General features: G+C 40.7%; 1 protein-coding gene and 1 pseudogene across 1 annotated transcript; both read left to right on the top strand.

The window, feature by feature from the left end:
- The first annotated feature begins 1272 nt into the window (after positions 1-1272).
- On the top strand, positions 1273-9341 carry LOC124260525 (annotated as a pseudogene).
- Positions 9342-11621: 2280 nt separating this feature from the next.
- LOC124260545 (pancreatic lipase-related protein 3-like) lies at positions 11622-18508 on the top strand. The gene is made up of 9 exons (XM_046694870.1): positions 11622-11722; positions 12396-12859; positions 13036-13267; positions 13788-14006; positions 15286-15389; positions 15616-15745; positions 16789-16903; positions 17675-17854; positions 18369-18508. Exons 1-9 carry the CDS (start codon positions 11683-11685, stop codon positions 18448-18450), a joined length of 1566 nt encoding a protein of 521 aa, XP_046550826.1. The 5' UTR covers positions 11622-11682; the 3' UTR covers positions 18451-18508.
- The last annotated feature ends 1351 nt before the right edge of the window (positions 18509-19859 follow it).

The following is a 19859-nucleotide window of genomic DNA, read 5'->3' as shown; positions in this document are numbered from 1 at the left end:
ATCGATCCTTGTCACGCTACCTTCTGTTGTAGTATGAGGATATCATACACAAGGAATATCTACCGAATCAGTGTCAAGACACGTCTGTTAAGCCAGTAGCTCCAAGTACAGACATATGACTGTTCCACCCCGAATATTAGTATGGACAGTTTGGGACGGGTAAACATATCTATTCAAGACAATGTTTGAATGGAATTTTGTCTGTTCCAGTTATCTGTTTTGCTATGGCGGGAAAGAGGTGCAACACAACACCGAGGCTCGCACCACCCTCACCTCCAGGACGACCTGTTGAAATAAATGATTTATCTTAAAATGGACATTTTTCTGCCTGATGAAATAATGAATACTGTGTTATCAGTTATGCATAACATTACATACTATGTGCGACTAAAAGATTACTTTCACGCCGTTTATTACAGAGTTACTGTAACCGGAATGAAATAAAAATCTGTGTCATGCATTGCACCCATATGTTGAAATAATAACCAGTCTTTAAACCAGGAGGATACAAGGAAAATCCCTAACGAACAAACTTGATATTGGGTAGATTTGCGCTGATACTGTTTATAATGAAACCGTGCAGTGTGGTCCGGTTCCATTATTCACACACTGTAAAACATTGAATATGCCTTGTATTATTTACTCGCAATATCGAAGTGGGTCGTGTCGGGCCTTAATCTGTTATCTGAATACATTCATGTTAGGAAGAAAGGGTCACGGCGAGATAAGGGTTTGCTGAAGTGCAGAATTGACTTTAATACGGTCATCGCAACCTAGGTTTAATTTTTTTACTGATACCAAGTTGATTTCCAAATATTATTTTGCAAATAGTAGCAACAATAACCATGACAATAACATTTTAGGCAAACACATAAACACTATCAAAGGTGATGATACAAAAATATACAATAGGAGTCCAATTCAGTGGACAACCCAACAATAATACAAAATAGAAATACCGGGAACCTCATGTCAGAACCTGATAGCGCTGATAAGGCTACTACCAAAAAGACAAGGCAAACAAAACAAAAGCAAAAACATAAGCTACATCAGTGAGCTGGTTCCTATTCCACTGAAACCTGACATGATGTTTCGGCTCAAAAGTGTGACAGTTATTGGATGAGGGGAAACAATGGACATATATATACAACACACACACACACACACACACAGTTACATAGTTTATCCACCCACATGTGTCACCAACTCGATTACACACAACAGCAGGTGGCAACTTTCTAGTCCGGAGCTAGACATGTCACGTGAGATAATTCAAGGATTTTGTGCTATATTGGACTTCTGCAGTGGCCGCCATGAGGTGTCTGGAAGCAGGGCTCACTCTATGGGCAGTGCTAGGTAGGTGCCAAGATAAACTGCCTTACACATGTCGAGGGACCTACTTCATAATGATTCTCCATAATGTAATCTCAATTCGTGTCTTCCACAAAGAACGTGGGTGGTGTTATGGTTGTCACAGGTACATATGTTTTAATTCTTGTAGTGGTACACGTGAACACACCAGCCAACCAGCGCTTTCCATACAATCCATGACTACGCCCTCCCACAGAATCGATCGAAGTTATGATTACAATATGATTCAAAAGTAATATGTTACAAGAGATGTCATTACAACAATATAAACAATGATGGTAAGATTCACAACAGCAAAGACTTAGGCAGAATTCCTATGATATAATGGACATCACTCAGTGTCGGTCTTCTTGTCACGAAGGGTTTAGCAGTATATTTTGAACTTCCGATCTCAAAACATTGGTGAAAGACTTTCAGTATTCCCATACCTCTCAGACATCGAGACTGGGTCTCCACTAACGTGTTCCTGGTGATAAAACATCATATGAGTGGCCAAATTGGATGACAACTGTCAATGATGAGAGCAAATACAAAGGGGTCTACGGAGTGAAAGATGGTAGTAAACTGAATGAGTTCAAAAAGTTGAAAGAATCCCAGTCTCTGAGCATTGTTGAGGCTGTGGCTGGACTCATTATGAACAAAATATGGTTATGTTCAAACATGGCCCAATCCCAATTAATAGGCTGGAATGAACAGGGATCATTGTACATTTGCATAACCGATCTTTCCAGAACAAAGAAAATGTTGCACGTTCTGAGTGAGAACGTCCTGCAGTAGCTATGATGGCATCAAAATGGCAATTCTATCTGAGAAAAATCATCTATCAATATCTTTAATGTTCCACATTTTCTAGTTTGAAATTGTCAGGACAGTAGTTGCAATATATTATGATATAGGGAACATCATATAGAGGAATCAACTGTACGATGTCAACCTATGCTTATAAGATGTTTTGGGGACAAAATAAATTAATTGCTATGAGATTCTTTCCAAACTTAGTGGTCCAAACTATTGTGCTTACCAAACCAGATATGTCTAGGGAACGTGCAAAGTGCAAATATGCACCACAATTGATTAAGATCCATACTGTCAAAGAAACAGTGTTGGTTTCCAAGAGGGACGATAGTATTATAGTGACAAATCCATTCAAAATCAGTCTGGACAGGTGCAGAGCCCATATTTTACGAAAGAATAAAACATGTACAGGATAGCGTGGTTCAAAGGCATTATACACCCCCATATGGATACTCTGCTCTGTAGATATCTACTCTGAATACCGTTGGCCCTTTTATGAGTTCAGCAGAGACTACTCAGAACCAACCAACCTTCCCCAATGACTAATCTGTACCCGTGAGTGGTCCTATGGGAGTAATCGGTCACATCACCGTGCTTTGGAGGTTATCATGTTCATCAAATTCATCACTTTACTGTCGTTGGCGTGGTTTTCTTGGACGTAAACCTTCGTGTCTTAATTTGTCTTTTACCCTTTGTTTTTATGTTTGTCTTTGGTTGCCTTTTGATAGAAGTTTTGGCCTGTTCAGCAACTTGTTGACTAGTGGTGACCGCCATTAGTGTGCTTAACGTGGTCATTTCCTCCATCCATTTAACCATTTCAGGATGTACAGTTATAAAGCACAGTTCTCGGACATCATATCGTCCCTTTGATGTCATCTCATGATGGGAGTACGCTTATTAAGGCTCACCTCTGACTCTAGTTTATAGAATACCAATTTGTGTGGTCACTCACATGCAACGTATTATTGTTGCTGTTGAATCGATGAAAGAATAATGGAGGTCGTTTCAAGTGAAGCCATCACCGGTCAAATCAAGAATGAATCCAGTTCATCACAAATGTCCTGCAAATTATGGACTTCAAGAAAGATCTTTCTAAGTGCTCCTCAAACAAATTACTCTCAATAATTATTCCTGCTTTTCACTTACGATGGACGTACCATTAATGGACAAACAAACACGGATGCCTGAACTTTCCATTGATCTCCCAGTTTTGGAAAGGGCGTCATCATTGTTTATCAAAGCAGATTGAGTTGGTGGAAGTGTAAACTAATGCTAATGTCCATATTACTTCATTGGTGTCTCCCATCCTTGGAATCTCATGCTTCAGAATGCTACTTTGCATAATCTGGCGAATTATATTTCCATGGTTAATGTACCTTCCTTTCGACAATTTCCTTGAACAGTTAGTCTTGATCTGGATTTTGTGTCACCATGTCGAGTTTGTTTGAAATGACTCACTCATACTCATTCACTTTTGATTCTCATAGTTGTCCATCATTTTGAAGATCCGGGTTAGAATTGGTCTTCAGCTATCCATGATTGTCAAAAAAGGCGACTAACGGAATCGGGTGATCAGGCTTGCCGACTTGGTTGACACATGTCATTGTATCACAATTTCGTAGATCGATAATCATTGGATTTTCTGGTTCAGAACAAGACTTATTGATTAACAATTTGTTTTGACAGTCATACCTTTCCTTCTCCTGAGCTTTGTCGTCCATTACAGTGTTTACATAAGACCATGCGTCTTGTTCCGTATGTCAAATTGTCAAAAATATGTATTTTCCCATCGATCAGTTGGTACTGAAATACATGGCAGTTAGTTTAAATATAAAAATCACACAAATCCAATTTATACTTTATCACAATCAGCAGAATCAGTCTCAGTCTCAAAATGATTTTGACATATTTGTTTTAATAAAGTTGAAAAATGCAACACTTTCGTGGAATCAGCCAAAATATTTGAATATCTATCACGATGGTTTGCATCCTTGACTGACGGCTTTGTCACGTGATCAGACGGAGAGCGCTGCTTGGTCACACGATTGAATGGTGGGCGTGGAATCACTGTCTGGGTAAACTGAGCAACGTAGTTTTGAACAGTAACCAATTGTATATTCAAAGGTAACGGAAGGTTTTGGACACGATATCATAAGAATGAAATCCCCTGAAGAAGGACCACAAGTCGTAATCAGGGCAATCCTGATGGGGATCATGGCACACCTTGAACTGGAACACTGTAGTTTACAGAGCCATCCAGTTTCACCTGCACACTTGTTGAACACTTGCTATTGGATGAATAGGTTCTGCCTGAATTATAAGTCAGACATCTGATTGAAACTTGCAACTTACAAATGTACATACCGTTGTATATAGTGTGTAGCAGAGAGTCTGACCCAGTATCTGACCCACTCCCGCTGACTCAGCATCTGACCATTTCCATCCCACAGTTATCAGTCGCGGCATCGACGCATCACCCAATGATCCAGCTCCAACGTCTTCACCATTGCCAACAACTACCACACAAGCTCCACCCACGAACAAAACAGTGTGTTATCCCGTTGTCGGATGCTTCAGCAACTCCCCGCCATTCAACAACGCAGCATCAGTACTTCCGATCACACCCGAAGCGTTAGGTACCGGGTTCTTGCTTTACACACACGTAACAGTACTGGCCCCGACGACTATGACGAACTCAACTACACCGATCCATCTAGTGTTACGGCATCAACGTTTCAACCTCAGAAACTGACTAAAATAATTGTACATGGCTTCGCTAACGGTGGCAATACAAGCTGGGTGCAGGCGATGAAGGATGCATTTCTGAAACTGGTTTGTTGTGACATTCAACATTTATACTTTATTGCAAATTCAGCAATAATTCAGCAATAACACACCGGATTGAACGCTTTGGAACTGTACATAATATTAGTAAGCAGGTTACAGAAACTGGCCAAGCTCAGTACTAGCTTACTACTTCTTTAGTGAAAGAGTCTTTTCGGATTTGAAAATATTATTTAACACTCCAAGTACTTTTACAACGTCCAAACGCAACCTATGTACATTCACAATAAAAATGTTGAAAAGAAGAAAGATATGTTGGTGTAACACAAATTAACCAGGTTAGTCTTATAGTCATTGGTCAAATTGGTCTCTATTGATTATAGCTATGTCTTCATAGAAGAAAACAATCGAAAGTCCATCTTATCGTACATACTCAAGGTTCAGCGAATTTCTCAAAAGGACTAGGTTTTGACAAAATTTAGACCTAATATGCTTAAAATCTAAACATTTGGGAACTTTCGGATAATTGCTATTCCTCTCTTTTCATGAACCACTCATCCAATGTGGCTCATCTGACAGCATGCATAAACATGTGAATACTTGTCATCTTTCTGTGCAAGTCTTACTATATGATTTACACCTTTCAGGGTGACTTTAACGTTTTTGTGGTCGACTGGAAAGCGGGGGCGGCGTTTCCGGATTACGCCCACGCCGTAGCCAACACACGGTTGGTTGGCGCCCAGCTGAAGGCTCTCATCGATCTTCTCAGAGGGGCGGGGCTTAGATTGAAAGATGTTCACTTGATTGGTCACAGTTTGGGAGCCCATGTTTCCGGCTACACAGGAAGACGACTGGGAGGCAAAATTGCCCGAATCAGCGGTACGTTGTTGACCAGTGGTCAGATCTGGTTACATATATAGGTGTAAGTTCACGAACCAAGTCACATAACGGGTGTTATGCTTGTTAGCGACTTGGCAGATTCGGCGAAGGAACTGTGTCCACATTTACCAAGATACGAAAGAGTGTAACACAATTCTTACTTAGAAATTGTTTGATCAAGGTAAATTTCAAGGCGTGAGAACCGGGTTAGAATTGGTCTTCAGCAATTCGTGCATGTAAAAGGATCGGGTGGTCAGGCTCGCTGACTTGGTTGACACATGTCATCGTATCCCAAATATGTAGATCGATGCTCATGTTGTTGAACACTGGATTGTCTGGTCCGTTATAGCTGGAATACTGCTGAGTGCGATGTAAAACAAAAAAGAAACAACTTTCAATCTTACATCCGCCTTTGCATGTCTGTGGCATGACAAAAATTTCCTATATATATGGAAACTGGAAACATTTTTGGCTTTATTCAATGTCTGCTAGGTATCATCTCTGATGCAAGGATAATGTATGTAGTTCGATAGGTGGGGATATCTGGCATCGTCAATGTGACAATAATCTTTAACAAAGTGCCTGTGAACAAAATTTGGATGCATGTATATCACGGATTGTGTATCCAATATTTCAGGAATGGATCCGGCCGGACCAAGCTTCACAGATTTACCAACGGAGGTTCGACTCGACAAGTCTGACGCAGTGTTTGTTGACGCGACACACACAAATGCCGGTAGTTTGGGCACCAAGACGCCCTCTGGGGACGTGGACTTTTACGTGAACGGTGGCCAGACCCAGCCCGGGTGTCCGGCAAGCTCGTTGTCAGGAACTTTTCAATCTCTCTTCGGAGGCGGAGGTATCCAATAGTTTTGGGAAATTATTTGTGAATTTGAATAATGTTACGTTACATAAGCCTTAATTAATGACCGATATCCCATCGTCCGATATGACATTTACATCTGAGAAAATACACAAGGAAAATAAAAAAGTCACCTTATATTTTCTCAACTGTAGAAATGAAAACACTCGTGAACTTGTCTTTTAGACGCATTATCTCAGTCGATTTACCATATTTATGAAGAGGATCGATTAAGCGTGACTGATAATGGTTCATTGTGACAGAGTCCTTCATACCTGCATGTTCCGACATATGTGTTTTAGATGTGGCTAAAGCTGTTGCCTGCAGTCACGGTCGGTCACACAGGTTTTACACTGAATCCTTGCTTACATCCTGCCCCTTCACAGCATACCCCTGCTCAGACTATGTAAGTATGCATTGTGCGTACAGCGTGTTTGTTTGTGTGCGTGTGTGTGCGCCGATCAATGATACGTGTGGACTTGATTGTTCGCTCCTCCAGACGTAGTATTACACTGACCATCTAGAAGCACCCCCAAAAGCATATCGACCCCCTCAGTACTTACTTCTATCCACCCTTGTTACACAGATGAAGCTTGTGATGTTATTGTGTGTCCCAGTAAGGTTGTAACATGACTGTAAACAGCTGTGAGAACTACATTCTGATGGTGTGGGTGAGTCAGTTAGTTGCTTGGAAATATGAGTCAGTGCTACGTGTAATTTGTAATTCCTTGAGTTTCATTACACCAAACGGGCATATGAAGAGGAATGATGAATGCTGAGGTTCTGTTGTTATTGGTTTTACAGAATACTTTCAACAGAGGTCGGTGCTTGACTTGCGGGAATCAGGGTTGTTCGCAATACGGGTTCTACGCTAGCGACTACAAGGCCCGCGGCTCATTTTACTTCAACACTGGAGCCAAGTCGCCATATTGTGGTACCAGTACTTACTTTCCTACCGGTGGACGTAATTTGTGCTGAGTTATCCCCCTTTAGTTGTGTCATGATCCCTACATGCCAATATACTGCATAACGAATCATCGTATTTCACGTGGACATTTGTAATAACAACATTTAGTAAGCTGGGTTAAAATCCGCTCTGACGGTATTCTGGTTAAACCACACGGGGTTTATATGGAGAATAAGCACTTTTATTGAACATACAAAATACCTATAATCACTCGGACGTGAAAACAGAAAATTCACTTGACGATTCGGATCAAACTAAAGTATTTATCGGTCCAGTACATCTACTGTTCCTTCGGTGTGTCTGTAGATGCGTGTAACACAACCTATTGTTTGACAGGCAAATTCACTCTCCATCAGTTTGTAGTGGTTCTGCTCCTCGTCTGTTGTAGGTTATAACTATGGCGTGCAGCTGACGTCTCCTGATGGCATTAAGGAGACTAAGGGGAAGCTGGCCATCAGGCTGATCGGGGAGTGGGGAGACAGCGGCTTCGTTACAGTCACAGGGTGAGAGAACAGTGCTGGCTCAGTTCCGACTCATTACTTACACAAACATGCACACTCGTCATTTTAATATATCATAAAACGTTCTTGAGAAAACGTGTAAAATATGTCCATCTATCTGTTAATGACATTCAAAAGTTTTGTTTTCACAACAGATAACTTTATTTATTTCTTTGTAGGGACGAAACTCTGAAACCCAAAGCTACAGTTTCCCGGGTGGTTGTCTCCCCTGTCGAGGTAGGGGACATAACTTCCATAGAAGTAAAGTACATCAAGTTCACCGGGTTCTGGCTTGGTGGTGGAGAGGACATCTTTGCTTTGGATAAAATCAAGATCCAATCTGGAGAAAATGGGTCAAGGCGAGTTCAGACAGAAATTATATTCACAGTTAATATCATGTTATCCTTAGGGCTGATTAGAGCCTGAGATTAAAGTGTAAATAGGGTTCATAGAGGGACCAAATCACTTTTGAACCTTAACTTGTAACGTTAGGTGATTGACTGACTGTGTGCTTTATTCGTATTATGGGGAGGGGCCAGACAGGGAAACAACAAGTACCATCATTTACTATATTTCGGCACGACGTAGTCGGGGATCAAACCTCCGACCTTCCCCGCTTGGGACTGACGTTATATCCCCCAGGAGACCCAATGGTCTACGTAGCTGCTGTTTATCGTGTTTATCGTTTCCAGTGAAACCTATAATCCTGGGTTCGAATCCTCCTGTCGCATTACGTTTGGTTCCACCAAAATGATAAACATCTTAGACCTGAATCACTTCGGGTCTTCCTCCAACATTACCGTCATATAACCGTTCAAAGCGGCATTAATCCAACTCACTCACTAACTCTCCCATCGACCGTGGCTGTCTCCAATCCCTGCAGTTCACATGGTAATCTGACACGTCATGTTAAAGATGAAATCCTGGTCAAACTCCCAATTTCGGCCATTAATTTTTTAATACATGTTACAATGATTCATACCATGTTCAGTAAGCGTTTGCAACATGATGTCTACAACACGACGTTTTACTTCAGCTACCTGGTGTGCTTGGGGGACCGTCTTCTGCATCAGAACACCCCTGTCAAGGCTGCTGTATCAGGGAGGTCATCCTGCTTATGAACATTGTGCTTCTTTATCTTCGAATGGAAATAAATAGAGCAATTGTTTTTGCTGAAAATGTCTTCAGATATATGTTCGTATAGTTTGTACAGTGCAGTTTTCGCTCACATTTTTGCCACAACGTGTAACGTTAGATTTAGCATTGGCCCTACCACTTGACCTGTGGAGATCGTGATGGAAACAAGTTTGGGGAAGCATTGTACAGCTTATGTATCTCCATTATCAGTAGTTGGCGGATTCATATCACACCATGACAAGATTGCTGTGAACAGTCTATTCAGCTTCGCCCAAACTATAAAGATGTTCAATAGAATAAAACAGCCATCTAAATTTTGTTTATCTTGGGAAGTACATCACTGTGAATGAACGACATTTGTAACTCATGAAACACTGTCGAGATTCGTTGTGCGGATTTGCCCCAGGATCCGCTTATGTTTGGTTCAAATTCCAGCTTTGTCTTACGGCTTATGGTTTATCAGTTTTGATCTGTTTCCTCCAACTTTACACTTTACGTTGACCCGCCATGACAGATCTGGAATATTGTTTCACACCAGTAGGACAAGATAGACATTTTCACAGCGGGATAAACCAAACGATTTTAACTGATCCTAATACGATGCACATCAGTCGGCTCCTGCTACTGCCGATGTGGTAGGGTAGCCTAGTGGTTAAAGCGTTAACTCGTCACTGTTACCCCACATGTGTGCAATGTGTGAAGTCCATTTCTGGTACCCCCCGCCGTTATATTGCTGAAATAAAACTCACTCACACTCACTCATCTTACTTGTTTCGGCAAAGTAAGATGAATTCTTGAAATGTCTGACGATGGTCCTTTCAATGGGAATATTTCAGACAAATGCCTATTCCAACGTATCAGCTTAGGCTGTCCGTGTGTTCCCAATCTTGGAATTTTCATTTCTACCTGAAAGAATATAACGTTTTCTTGTCTCAATTTCCCCAAATTCCGCTGTTGAAATTTCAGCCCTGATGTGCTTAGAACCTCTGAACTTTACACACTCATCGAAGAACAGGTCAGCTTGATCTTTCCTTGTCTATATTTATCAAAATATGTCCCCGAAGTGATTCTATTTGCACCATAACTCACTTTGACGACTATTACCGAGGGATCTAAAGTATATAAATTCAAGAACACGTTACACAATTAATGAAAAAGATTTGTAATATGTTTTTTCGCCCGCCCGCTGATTGCGTTTGCAGACAAGAAACACATAAAACTGGCGGATGGCCATTGGCATAGAAAATGATCATGTTGATTCAAGGGAAGCCGGATGTGTAGAGTTATATTTTACTAGCGCTTGTAGAACCTTTGAGTAGGGTGAGCGGACACTCGCGGAGAATTGAAAATTGTTTGTTTGTTGTTTAACTCCGCAGTCAGTAATATTCCAACTGCAAGACTGTGGTTTGTAAATAACTGAGTCTGGTTCAGACAATCCAGTGATTGACATCATAGGCATTGATTTACGCAATTGGGAGACACTGTCCTGCATCAACAAAGTCAGGATCCTCACCGGTGGAGACTTGGAAACAATCACCTCAGCGCGCTAACGATCTTCATATGTTATAGACGTGGAGCATTGGTAGAAGAAATCAGTTCATTGCTACTGAATACAAAACAGCCCACGTAGACGTTTGTGTACTTCTTTCAGATTACAATGTTATTAAACAAATATCATACAGACCAGAATTGTGTGATCGCAACTTCGTCGGAATGGTCCCTACATGTTCTCCTTTGGAGTTGGTGTAATGACTGTTGTATGGAGACTAGGTGATTAAAGTGAAGTTTAAATATTCTGGTGCAAATCTCCCTTCACCAAAGCACTAAAAGGAAAAGTCTTAAGGAATTATTAGAAGATAGAAATAAAAGAAACCCGACCCTAGTTATACTGGGAACAATCTCTAAAAATTAGTTCAGTAGGTCTAGAATGAAGATAGTGGTTGATGGTTTGTCTCTTGGTGTCACTTATTCAAAACAAGAATCATGAAGAGCAACCCTTCTTCTCGCTCAGTCACAACACTGGTGCAGTCGATCCATTGAATAATCTCCACGTGTAACAGACCGGGAACCGTATGTTAGACGAGATCTTAAACATTGCCATTTCTAATTATAACGTAGGCCTACTGCATTCAGTAACACTTGTATTGGTGTCCAAATATGTAATGATAATAGTCGAGCAATTTGTTTGCCATGTTTTTTGGTTTGCATTCTCAGAAAATAATCTTTATTTAAGATGATAGTGCTTAATAATCTAGGTTATCTTATCAGACAGAGACACGGAAAGTTTCTTCTTTCTGTATATATACCTTTATCTGCTATCAAACAGAAGTAATCACAAGTGACCTGTGATTATACCCGAGCCTCTGAGTTTCGCTGACCTGTGCAACATGTGGAGTGTTCTTGTAGTACAACTAGCGACATCTTCAGGTAGGCCTGTCCTCAAACATTCTGAACTAATCAGAGGAAGTACTAGGACCGTAGATAACGTGTTCAAAAGTCTTTAAACTCCACAATCTAAGACCTTCATAAAATGTCTAAGAACATCTAATTGTTTAGCAACTTTTACGGTTGTCTGTGTTTACTTGGGAGAATATATATGCCTTTCTAGTAGCTATGTGACATTTTGTTAATTTGACAATATTATTAATTTGGCAATAAATAGATATATTTCCATAATTTTTCAATATTTGTTGGCAATATATCGGAGACCCAAACATTGATGCCTGGTTGCCACGATACACAACCAGCCTGCATGTCGCTGGCTGTCATTCACCCACCAACTACACTGCTGGTCTAAAGAAAGTATACCTTTGAAATTAAGATTTTACGCTTCTTTATTTACTGTGAAATAGCGACCTCTGGGTTTCTTGAGACGCCATGTGCACATCACCTGTAGTCACTGATAGTCATTGATATGTTGCATTCAATATTCAACAGCATTTGTGTCCATCTGATCCACACTGAGCCGGGTCTTCATACAGACAGGCGTCCGGGATCTAACTTTAACAATTCGGGGCGTAATCAACACCTTATTAACCCTAATGATGTCAAGGCATTTTCCGTTCTCGTAAATACAGTAAATATTTATAACATCTTTCAGTCCTATTCAGCGCAGCGACATCGCCAGCACAATCCACACAGACAACAAGTTTTACACAGATACCCACTTCGACAAAGGAAACCACTTTGGCACAGACAACTAATTCGCCAAAAACAACAGTTTCGACTCATACAACAACACCGACGACTACAACAACCCCAGATCCGCGCACGAATACAACAGTATGTTACCCGCGTGTTGGGTGCTTCGATAACATTCCACCATTTAACATAGCAAACTTGGCGCTTCCTGTGGCACCGGAAGTAATAGGGACTGGTTTCTGGTTATACACGCGTGGAAGTTCTGGTAACGGTGGCCACGAGAAGCTCAACTACACCGACCAGGACAGTGTCACGAGGTCAAGGTTTGACCATGCGAAGCTGACAAAAATTATAATTCACGGTTACAAAAGAGGAGGGAACTCATCATGGGTACAAAACTGCAAAGATGCTCTCTTACGAAAGGTAAAACAATAACATTTACACGATACATGTGAGGGTGTATATTTGTGTATATTAAAGGGAGCCTTGAAATAGCATTGCCTTTGAGACTAAATTAAGTCCTTTCAAACACGGTATTGTAATAAGCGGCTGGAATACATCATCTATTTGAAATCAACACACAAAGTATCTTCTTTTAGGGCGATATGAATGTTATCATTGTCGACTGGAGACGAGGTGCAGTTGCGGGTGATTACGACCAGGCTGTTGCAAACACAAGATTGGTTGGAATACAGCTTAAAGTCATGGTAGAAATGCTGATAAAGGCGGGGCTAAAGACGAAGGACGTGTATCTGGTTGGGCATGATTTAGGTGCTCACATAGCGGGCTATACTGGTTGGCTGATGAAGGGCGCCATTGCGAGAATAAGCGGTAAGAACCTGATAACAAGGGTTAACTGGCAAGTTGTGTGGCTCACTTCATAGGAAATGCGTATGTCAGGAAAATGCTTAACTCTCAAATCTTTCTTGTTTGTATTTGTTTGGGAGGGGGAGACGATGCATTGCGGTTTATTCGCTGTCGCAAGTCATTAACATAAGCTGGGGGCTGTCACTGTCTTAAAATGCATATTCTTGTTACAATGACAAAACAAAACATTTCATTGTTACGAGCTTCCTTCTATGTTGGACTTCGAACGTATATCATCTCTCGTACCACTAGGTACACGATTTGTCGTAAAAGTCGTCATCAATACACAGAACAATATGTGGCAGGCAAAGGTAGTTCATAATAAAAATGCATGAATAATCAAAGAGTGAGAAAATAATTGCAACATTTAAGATTTACACATACACGGCTACATTATTTTCAAGCCCTGTATCCTACAAACACTTACGTGTTGTCGATATCTTGAATGGTGTAGATCTAAATAGTGACATTTTCATTTTGATAGGGCTGGATCCCGCGGGACCAAATTATGGTCATGCACCAGATATTCTGAAGTTAGACAAGACCGACGCCATATTTGTTGACGTCACCCATACAAATGGCGGCTTCCTAGGTCAGGAATTACCTTCCGGTGACGTAGACTTCTATGTGAATGGTGGCAAGGTACAGCCCGGATGTCCGACTACAGCACCGGATGCACTGGGACCAATGCTTATAGACAAAGGTGCTTGATACTTTTTAAAACATGTGTTCAACTTTGTTTAAGCCCGACAACAGACATGTATATGTTTGAGGAAGAATATCAGTGAAAATATATTTGGTCAAGTATGACGTATAAGGTGTGTTAATACAGTCTTTAGTGTGAAATTACGATAATCTGTAATCCAGATATACTCTTGATTACTATTCAGTGTTAAAGCTGATGTTGAAATATTTGGAGATATATTGAAAGGCAAAAGAAAGTATACTAAAATTGAAACACCAAATAGCTGTTGTCGAATTTCCTTATTTGTATGTTAGCATCGCTCATTCCTCCACGGTATGTAATTCTGTAGCTGGGCAATCTTGTGTAACAATAAATTGTCCAACCCCTACCATGGATGAATGAGTATGTTTAGTTTTTCGCCGCTTTTAGCGATATTCCAGCAAAAACACGACGGGGGACTCCAGTAATAGAGTTCACACATTGTGCCCATGTGGGGAATCGAACCAGGGATTCGGCGTGACGAGCGAACGCTATAATCACTAGGCTACCCCACCTTCCCGTACCATGGATTAAATGTTGTCTATTTGTGGTGAAAAAGGCAAGCGAATGTTTCATGAAGATAATATCTCCATCAACATTTGTGTATTTTATAATTGTATGATTTGAAATATCATATTTAAATTTCTAAAATAGATTCATATTTAACATATTAGAACACTGTAGTAGTTTGAGTGCCATTGCAGTTCATAATTTCATACAACATTGCTAACCTAAGAGATTTTCAACTTAATATCACAGATAAGGTGAATTGATAGGTATAGTTCACGTAGTCTGGGCTTAATGTGTCAATTGGTGGGCGTGATGAAGAAGATGATTAACACCGCGTGGTTTTCACTATGGGGCACTGACAAAAGTCATTGAAGATCTATATTGCCAAATTATTATTGTTTGAAACAATTTTTATTCTAGCAAAATATATTGAATGCAATAGTTTCACAGAAAAACTGTCTAGCTGTTACCTTGACCAAGACTTGGAACTGTCTTCAGTCTCCAGTCCACAAAGACAGGTCCCAAGTGTCCTGCTCACGTATTCATAATCTAGTCCAAGTACCCCAAACCCAGGTGACTAAATAGAAGCGAATAGAGTGGATTGTACAATTGTGACTATACCATGAGCATATATTTCTTTCAGCAGTAGTACAGCTGTATGATGTTGTTTTCAAACAAATCGAGTCGGGACTCGAAAGCAGAAAGGCAAAGAACTATTGATGCCAAAACCAAATCGTTCATGTTTCAGACGCAAACAACACACTAGGTTGCAGCAATGCCCGAGCCACTGACTATTACATAGAGTCCATCTCCACGCCCTGTCCGTTCACAGCCTACCCCTGCACGGACTATGTACCTATACATACTTTATGCTACCATAGACAATGTGTTTAAAGTGATAGTAATGCATAAATGCTTTAACCGCATGCGTCTATAAACAACTAAAACTGAAACAACAAATCAAGTCGTCTGGAAACATAAATCAATATTGTCGTCATATTTTATACCGGTATTTTAAGAATTCCTCAGAAACGTAAGCTTTCACTGTTAGGGTTTTAATCACAACGTACCTTTGCAGAAAACCTTTAAAAATGGCCTCTGTCTGAAGTGCGGAACACGAGGTTGCACCCAGTTTGGTTATTATGCGGACCAGTTTTCTGCCCGTGGAAGCATGTTCCTGGACACTGGTGGCACGTCGCCGTTCTGTGGTCAGTTCATTGTCCAAAGTATCATGCACCTCTGCAGTTTTGGTGTTGATAGGAGTTGATTCCCATGAGTTGTTTAAACCGCGAAATCTGTATATTGGATTACACAGAATCAGATTTACAATCATTATGACAATACAGATAGTGAAATATGTCATAGCAGGCTCTATTAAACGAGTGCATAAATCAATTCACTCACGAATGTCAAGAACTTGTAAGAGTTGAGTGAGGCAATGTTTTGAGTCAAGTAATGATTGAATGAGGTAGGGGTTCTGAGAAACAGTGTTGGGGGCAGGCATCAAGATAAGGCTAGTGATAGCCTGGGCAAGTAAATGGTAAAGTCAGATCGGAGAGGCTCTCATGTCATATATGTACTTCCCATCAAAAAGATTAGACTCACTAGTGTAAATATAGCCACTTACTTCAGGCAACTATTCTAAACTAAATTTTGCAAAATATTCCATACTGTTTAAAAGGTACCATTTGCACATTAACTGATGTATTGTAAAACAAATTCATAACATTGAAAAGATTATTGTCAAGAGTTCAATAAATGATAAAAATCAGTGAAATTCATGACAAAATGTTACACATAAACGCAGTTGTTCACATGCACGATATTTGCATATGCTTTTCAGCAATTTGATGCATGATCCTCGTGCAAATCATCTGCTTAAGGTTTGCAATTGGTTCCCCCAAGTTAGTGGAGAAATCAATCTTTGATGTAACCATATATATATACATAACATATAGTGAGTCTAAACTTTTGACGGGAAGTATATAATCTCGCTCTCAGGATGCCAGTTAGTCTTTTCAGGTGTCAATACACAAAGGTAGATAACTCTCAACTTCATATTTTATGAGCGCTTCTATTTGCTGTCGCTAACAATTCTGTACTTACTCCATCTAGTCATAAATAACAGTATGCCTCCGTTTTATGGTGAGTTCATGTCTATAGTTACCTGTAACCCAACACTGTCCCCGGTACGCCGTAACCTGCTTTATCACCAATGACACGTCTCTCGGATAAACATCGTGTACAACAGGTTATCACTATGGTGTGGAGCTGAAGGCCGCGGACGACGTGAAGGAGACTCAGGGCCAACTCATCCTGAATCTGGTCGGCCAGTGGGGAACCAGTGGGTTCATCGCAGTCACGGGGTAACTAAACAAGTCATCAGCGGTTGCCACATTTACTCCGTACTACATTAAAACACCGAAACACCCTTGGTCATGACCCCATTAGTCAGGAAGCTTCAGGGCCACCTCAACCTTGCAGGTCGATATGAACTGACTACTATGATTTATTTATCCGGGTGATTTCACCGTTACCGAGAGGAATAATAATACAATGTTACATTGAACATCGTTATTCACAGCATGTATGAGTTGCCCTTGGTCTCTGTGGGGGACGTGCAATCTGCTCTACGGACGTGTATGTATCGTCCCTCTTCATATAATTCACTACAATGTCCTTTCAGATTCTTTTTCTATTGCGTCAGCACTGATTTGCATATTACGTCAATAGCCAACCATAGTTTTTTTTCTGTTTTTCGTGAGCAAAGGTGTCTGTATTGCACTAACGAGTCAAGATGGCCGTCCTTGACCGTGTTAATTTCTTGCTGCCTTGACCTTGTTAATTTCTTACAGCACGGTGGTTACGTCAGCCTCATTGTGAATTGCATTTCTATCTAGGCCTTGGAAGGGGAACGGGAAAATACTCAAGTACAAGAGGATAATTCCTCAACAGTTTTCTATTTGAATAATGGCTGGACCAAAATCATATTCGGGTACCCCGGTACCCGTTCCATCACACTGAAGTTGATAAAACAAGACGTAACACACCATGGGCATGTACATGTATCTCAATGGCATCTTGAACTGGAGTGGGCTGAAGGTTTTATCATAAATTAACTAACACATTTGTTTTAGGAATACGAAGTTGACCCCGAAATCAACGGTCGTGCAAGTTGTTGTCGCCAAGAACGAGATAGGAGATGTTACTGCTGTGGAGGTTAAATACGTCAAGAATTCAGGCTTCTGGTTCAGCGACGGAGAGGATACATTTGAACTCAGCAGTGTTAAGGTTACTTCCGGTGAAAATGGCTACTCGTAAGTATTCTGACACACAATCAGTACATTACTGAGTAAATGGAATCTTCCTATAGTTGGGGGTCTTGCGGCTAGAGCGTGCGCTCATCACGGCGAAGAACCATGTTCGATTTCTTCCTGAGTACAATGTGTGTGGAGAATTTTGGTGTGCCAAATTGCAACTCAATCACTGAACTATTTTGCTGCCACAGAAGATTTTTGTAAGATATGGAGGCAGAAAAGCTATTGGCTCCACATTTCACTCCTTTTGAAGAATTGTCAGGCCGCGCACGAATGGAATTTTCCGCTATTAGAACAGATATGGATTTAGCATGTTGTTCAGACAGAAATAATGAATTCTCATACTGACAAGATGACAAATTTAGAATAATACGGCCATAATGACGCCACGGTACGCAACATTTTTATGAAAGTTTGATTTTGGATCTTTAGGGTTGATAAATCTATTACATATGTCTTCTTTATCAGGAACTAACTCCAATGTCTTTATGACAGATATGCTCTTCTTCTTCAGGTACCTTGCTTGTCTTGGCGGACAGACACTGGCAGATAAAGCGACGGTCAAGACGGACGTCACAAACAAGAACGCGTGCTGATATATACACAAGATACTCGTATGTAGAAACGTGTAATAAATAAAACTGTCGTATCGTACCTTGAGTTGGGAGTATCTTGAGTAAACCTTGATACAGCAAGATCAGGCAATGTAATGATGCATTGAGTGAATACTTGACTTACACCATAACCAAAGAATCTTCGACTGTCACTACACAAATATTTGTGCATAAAGATTAATGAAACGCCATGTCGAGGACAGAAACCAAGCGGCGCCATACTACTGGAAGCAGTATCAAGAAACCACGAGAAACGTCCACTTATCTGCTATGTAAGAGACATGTCTCATGAATATTTATCTGATTGCTTTAATTTCTGTCTCGTATCTGTCTCTGTGGAGTAGGAGTGTGACCTAGGGCACACAGACAAACACTTATCACCCAGGAGCTGTACAATTATCCTGCTTGGATGGTTCCCGTGTGATTTCAGCGCGGATATCGCCACCGTGGGGGCAGACCAGAATAGTATCACGTATCCGATACCCGCCACAACCAGTGTGATCACAAAATAAATACATATTTGTCAGGCATAATCTCCACTTCTGCTTTTCTTTATGAATCGGTCTTCGTCGGTGATTTTGTGCAGAGAATCAAATAACAATATTTAACCACAGGATTATTTCCAGAAGAAACTTTACCCTACTAAATTGGGTCCTGTGAAAGGTAAAACATTCGAACCCACACATTCGCTTGTCTTGACTAAATGTACTTGGATATAAATTCCTGAATTAAAGAATAAGAGCAGGCTTTGACGAAAGTATACTAGTATCTAGGCGGATAATATAATATAAATAACAAGTTGTTATTTGTAGAACATTATTACACAGAAATATTTTGTAAAGAAATACTCTTACGGTTCAGCAATACCTTCTACATGATTGTTCATGGATGAGAACTACTTCTAGCACTGTCAGTTGTTCTCACATCACCGACAGATCATAGCATACAGGGGGCTGGTGATCAACCTAAACCTGCACACAGACATTACAAATGTACAAACTATGTATTACCAAGTTTTAGATGTAGGATACACCTAACTGAGTGAATATCAGAAGGACGAAAACAGATGCAGAAATAGAAAGTCGGCGCAAGAGAATAACCCGTCATTCCTTACACATATATAGAGAAAATCACTGAAAGTCAGTGATGACACAGAGGCGGATACAGCTTTTTGAGAAAGGGGGGGTGCACACTATTGAGAAAAGGAGGGGTGCACATTTCATTTTCACAAGAGTTTCAATGGTCATTTAACAAACTTTCAGCACCAAAGGGGTGGTGCGCACCCCTGCACCCCCCCCCCCCCTCTGGATCCGCCTATGTGACACCTGGTGTTCGTGAAGAGAGAACATAGTTTAGTAGAGTATTTAGTGAGTGGGTGAGTGAGTATAGTT

The sequence above is a fragment of the Haliotis rubra genome, unplaced genomic scaffold, assembly GCF_003918875.1.
Source record: "Haliotis rubra isolate DU_JTF1 unplaced genomic scaffold, ASM391887v1 Scf769, whole genome shotgun sequence".
Lineage (NCBI taxonomy): Eukaryota > Metazoa > Mollusca > Gastropoda > Lepetellida > Haliotidae > Haliotis > Haliotis rubra.
Note: the sequence above shows the minus strand (reverse complement) of the source record. Positions and strands in the feature narration are given on the sequence as shown.